The 5,119-nt window shown below is 47.6% G+C and overlaps 1 protein-coding gene across 1 annotated transcript in view; it reads left to right on the forward strand.

Moving 5' to 3' along the window:
* Nucleotides 1-4,570: 4,570 nt before the first annotated feature.
* Nucleotides 4,571-5,119, forward strand: part of ZBTB40 (zinc finger and BTB domain containing 40) — a 25,700-nt gene continuing 25,151 nt past the window's right edge. Inside the window, exon 1 of the mRNA XM_009870198.1 lies at nt 4,571-5,103. Coding sequence (XP_009868500.1) covers nt 4,571-5,103 — 533 coding nt within the window. The remainder of the gene's footprint in view (nt 5,104-5,119) is intronic.

Here is a 5,119-nt window from a genome sequence, read left to right on the forward strand (position 1 = left end):
GGACGGACAGGAGAGTCTTTTCTTACCCGAAGGTGGCCCGAGGAGGCTGGAGGGAGCTTGGACCGGGAGGTGGATCCTCCACGGGAGTGCTGTGTTAAATCAAGGTGTGCTTGGTGTCTCCTACAGGGAGCCAAAAACATGAAGGGCCTTATCATTTAAAACACCACACGTGTCCCTTCTGACGTGGAAAACGTGGCAGGATTCTCCTGTTGTGTAACCTAGGCTTAAAAGCAAAGTTTTGTCTCTGCCTGACAGCAAAATGGATCACAAATGCTCATCAAAGTAGTGTTGGGTTTTGGTATTTTATTTTTTATTAAAAACCCTCATCACTAATAAATTACACCATTTTCTCTGATGTAAGCTTACCCAAAAAACAGGAGTTCATCTGATCAACTTCTGGGGTTTTTTGAGGGTATGATGGGAACCTGCAAAATCTAATTAATGCTTCCAGTGTCCCTGGGCACAGTGGGACATGTATGAGCAAAGTTTGGCTCATGCTTTGGGTTTGTGCTGGTTTTCCACTGCGCAGTTTCGTTCTCTTGTTGGGGCAGTCCTATTCCAGGAGGAGTAGGCAGCAGCCCTCGCTTGGGAAAGTAATGGAAAACTTGCTGTTAAGAGTTGGAGCATGCTGGTTGTTTTTCAATCTATTATATTTCCATTCAGAGCACCTGTGCACACAGACAGCCAAAGTGTTGTGTGTTTTTTGAGTGGTGTTTTCTGCTGCCTTTAGAGACCATGGAGCGCTAAATTTTGTCAAAGTGTTGCTTATTTTCCTCTCTTATCTGCCTGCACTGATGCTCTGAACTGAAATAAAATAGATTGAAAAGCAAATTGGTGTGCCCGTACTGGATTTTACATTTTCCTCTGGGAGAGCTGCCTGCTCTGGCCCTTTGGAGCATCGAAGAGGAAGGTAATGACCCCTCAGCCTCTTTCCGCACTTCAAAGACTGAATTACTTTTGGTGGGAGAGGTAAGAAAATTGAATGATTTGGCTTTCCAACGACCCTCTTTGTCAGGTCATCGTCGTAGTAACAAGAAAACCAGAAGCTGGTAAACACAACACAAAAAGGTATTTGGATTCTGATTTAAGGCTGTCACTGTCCTTAACTCCTCAGAGCTAAAACCGCAAAGTTACCCGACGCTTGGAGGCTGCTGTCACGCCCAAGGGACGCAGGGCACAGTATCAGGAGAATGAATCTCAGCTGTCTCACTGCATTTACTCAGTGACAGGAGTTTTTTGAGATGAGCCTTTGAGCAAGTGCAAAACAGGCTGCGATGGGGTGAGCTCCTCTCACAGGGGCAGGGAGGCTTCCTGGGCTGGGACCTGCGCTTGCTTCAATGACCACTTTGGATTTTACCTCCCTTGGGCAGAAAGCAAAGAGAGCAGGGACCACGAGGGTTGTTGGGCTGCTCCTGTGAGCCCCTCCTTGATCGACTCTAACAGAGATGGCATTTACGTAGGACAGAGAAGTTGGAGTCTTCCATTTGGCTTATTTCGCCCTGACTCCTTCATTTCTTTCTGCCTGCTTTGACTGAGCTTTTCAGAGCTTGCGCAGGACTTGCTTTCTCCTGCTTTTGAACCAGGTGTGCCGCATGTTTTTAGTTTTGTCACCTGCCTGTGCGCTGCGCTGTGGTGTCAGCAGAGGGAGCACAAGGCTGTGGGTTGGTGCCTGTAAAAAGCAGCGGGATGGTATCGCTTAATTTCATGGCAGTGCAGCAATAGGTGTTGAGTTTGGGTTTTGTTATTTGATGTATGTGGTATTTTCTTTTTAATTGTTTTTCGAAGCTCCCTGTGCACCTCACGGAAGAATTTCAGGCACGGAAACACATCTTCAAACTGGCTGCTGAGATGCTGCTAATAATCAATGCAGGAAGGAGCTTTTGGCATTAGTTTATTAGTTGACCAGCACCTTGTAGAAGCCCTTAATTCTGGCAGAGGGGTGTAATGAAGCCTTTTGCTAAGGCTGTAGTGGCGTTAAAATTCTTTCCATGCCTTGTGATGGACTTTCTGAGCATGTGAGGTTCAAACTGCAAGGAGTGAGCGGGGGGAGTGATCGTGCCTGCGTGTCGCTGGAGCACCTATCTCTGTAGTATCTAATTGCTAAAGTGCTCGGTCCTAAATTTCAATTATCTTTTGATGAACCTAGTGATGCGAATGGCTTCTGAATCTGTTGAATCTGGATTGAAGTAATTAGATGAATAATGAAGTAATTTAATTTGGAAACTCCTCTTCAGTTATAGAGATAGGATCGAGTGTTCCTGTTTCCTCCTCCTCTGTGAAGAAACATTGTTGCTATTGATACATCCTTTTCCTGTTCTGGTGTAGCTTAAAGAAAAAGACATTATGTCTTTGAACCATGGAGGTGTATGAGCACAGAAATACCTAGGAAAAGGAAGAAACAGCTGGAGCTGGATGGTGGAGGGGAGCATTTGGTGCCAGCCTATTCTGGAGCTCCTGGACCCGGGGCATTCAGAAGAAGAAGGGGCTTCTTTGCTGAAGTGGGTGTCCTGAGAGCAGTGTCAGGTGGGAACGGCTGCTTAAGGATGAGGAGGAGGACACTGATCAACACGTGGTCAAGCAGAGCCTTAGGAATATTAGGCACTCTTGAAAATGTGACTCCGATTGATTGACTTTGGAGTCTCACTGCAAGTCAGTGGAATGAAAACTCCTAAGCCACGTTGGTGTTCTCCCTGTTATGCCACTCTTTGGCATTACTGAATCTCTGGGTCTCTATAATTAAAGATGTAAAATGTATTTAAGCAAATATACCTGATCTAATTGCTCAGGACACATTTTCCAGTGCTTGGAGCTGCTGTAATAAAGAAGGGGAGGTGCTGCTAGGCGGCTTAGAGCTTTACTGTTTTGAGCTGTCATAGGCAAATACGTCTTCTCTGTTCTTGCCAGGAATAGAGGGAGCAGACGGTGCTGCTGCTTCTTCCAGCCTGCCACGGTGGAAGCAATAGGTTTTGTGCAGAAGGCTGTTCATGGCGAAGTGAGCAGACATCTCTTTGAGGACATCGATGTTTCCTGTTGTCCTTTTATAGAAAAAGCCACAGCTATTATTATTTAAACAGCAGACTCAGTTTCGTCTCAGATACTTGGAAGTCCTTCAGCTCCGGGGAAGGAGTGGGTGGACTGAAACTGCTGTTAGACGGAGCCTGGCAAAAGAAGTGGGTCTCTTCCTTCTCCCACAACCAGCAGCAACTCTGCTGATGGCAGCTCAGTTACTGGTGATTTGCAGAGGCGTGGGAGAAGAGCGGAGCCTACATGTTTAATAGGCTGGGAGTGCAGGTGGCCGGCCCTGTGTGTGGGTGAGGAGGTGGATCTGGTGCTTGTGAAACAGCAGAGATGAGCTGCAGACCAGACAGCCCTTGGTAACGATGTGCCTGGAGAAGCTCTGCCTCCTGGGCAGCAGGTGGGTGGGGTATCAGCAACTCCTTAGGTTTCCCTGCCTTCCAGAGAAGGACCCACCTACCCTGTGCTCTCGCATCAAAGATATTCAGACAGGGAGCATGACGCTTCTACTTTGAGGTGATGTCAAAACCATCTGTGATCTTATCCTGGTGAGTGAAAAACAAGTTAGGTAGTATTTTGTCTTTAAAACACAGGGCAGCTCTTGGCTGAGCAGGAGAGCTCTCCTGCATGGGTGGTATCCACCAACCACTTGCTCAGCTGTCTGGAGCTTTGATAGGAAGTGATGTCTCTCAGCACCTCCTATTTTCCCATGAGCAGTGCCGTGCAGAAAGACAGCTGTGCCGTGCAGAAGGACCGCTGTGGGCAGGAGGGCCTGCTTCTTGCAAAGTCTGAGCTCCAGAGAGGTTGGAGCCTTGTGGGAGCCAGCTCAACCTGTGCCCAGCATCTGCTTGCAGTTTGGTGCAAGTTGGGAGTTGCTCTGAGCCTGCTTTCCTGTGGAGCAGCACTTGAAGGTGTTGTATGAGCATCGGCTCATTAAAGCTCACGCCCTGATGACAGGTGATATTACTCTTGTTCTCTACAAGACAGTAGGAAACTGAGTGTGAAGATGTTAAGTGGTTGAAGGTCATGTAAATCGTGTCCATCCGGGTGCTCTTCTCCTCTGCTCGTGCTGTTTTGTTTCAGCATCGTTGCCAGCACCAGTGTTAGGCATCCTAGTGTGTAAACGAGGCAGTAACATCTTTGTCTTGACTGGTTTAGACAACTCCAAATACCTTGCTGATAAAACTTCTCTTGGCAGACATCCTATCTCTTCTCCCACCTGAAACAGGGTGGGGAGAGGGAAGTAAAAGAGAGGCTCTGGTAGATGGTGTCAGGGCTGTGGACTTCTGCATGAGATTACAACGTGGGGGAAAAGACTCGTAAATGGATGTGTCAGGACTGTGGTGTGCTGAGAAGGGAGGTGCTGAAGGCCCTGGGCTGCAAGCAGACCAGTAAACTGCTAGATGTGAGCTAAAAAGTAATTTTTGCTTATTCTTTCATTCTGTATGGCTACTATTTGAGCAAAGTGCTAACAGGATTTTTTTAATTTTTTTTCAGGGCTTTGTGAAAGTGGTGGGGAGACCAAGGTGAGAGGAGGCCTGTAGACCCTGGTGCCATGGAGCTTCCCAGTTACAGCAAACAGCTGCTGCAGCAGCTCTATGCTCTCTGCAAAGAGCAGCAGTTCTGCGATTGCACCGTCTTCGTTGGGAATGTTCATTTTAGAGCACACAAGGTGGTTTTGGCTGCTGCCAGCCTGCTTTTTAAATCCTTGTTGGAGAGCACAGACACCATCTCCATCGATGCTTCCGTGGTGACCCCTGAGGAGTTTGCACTCTTGCTGGAGATGATGTACAGTGGCAAACTCCCACTGGGGAAGCACAATTTCACCAAAGTTATCTCTGTGGCAGATAGTCTGCAGATGTTTGATATGGCTGTTAGTTGCAAAAACCTCCTCAGGGACCTCATCAGCTGTACTACTCAGGACCAGATAGTGAGAGAAGTCTCCAGCCAGACAGCAGACTCATCTAGAAACAATGCTGAAGCTAGTAACCTGCCCCGGTCTGAAGAATCTGATGAAGGAAAAACAGATGTCTTCCCCCCTCAAAGAGTTTCCCCTTTTCCTGGACCTGTAGAAGCAGGAAAGGAAGCCGGTGCTTCTCTTTCT

The sequence above is a fragment of the Apaloderma vittatum genome, unplaced genomic scaffold (assembly GCF_000703405.1).
Source record: "Apaloderma vittatum isolate BGI_N311 unplaced genomic scaffold, ASM70340v1 scaffold35005, whole genome shotgun sequence".
NCBI lineage: Eukaryota > Metazoa > Chordata > Aves > Trogoniformes > Trogonidae > Apaloderma > Apaloderma vittatum.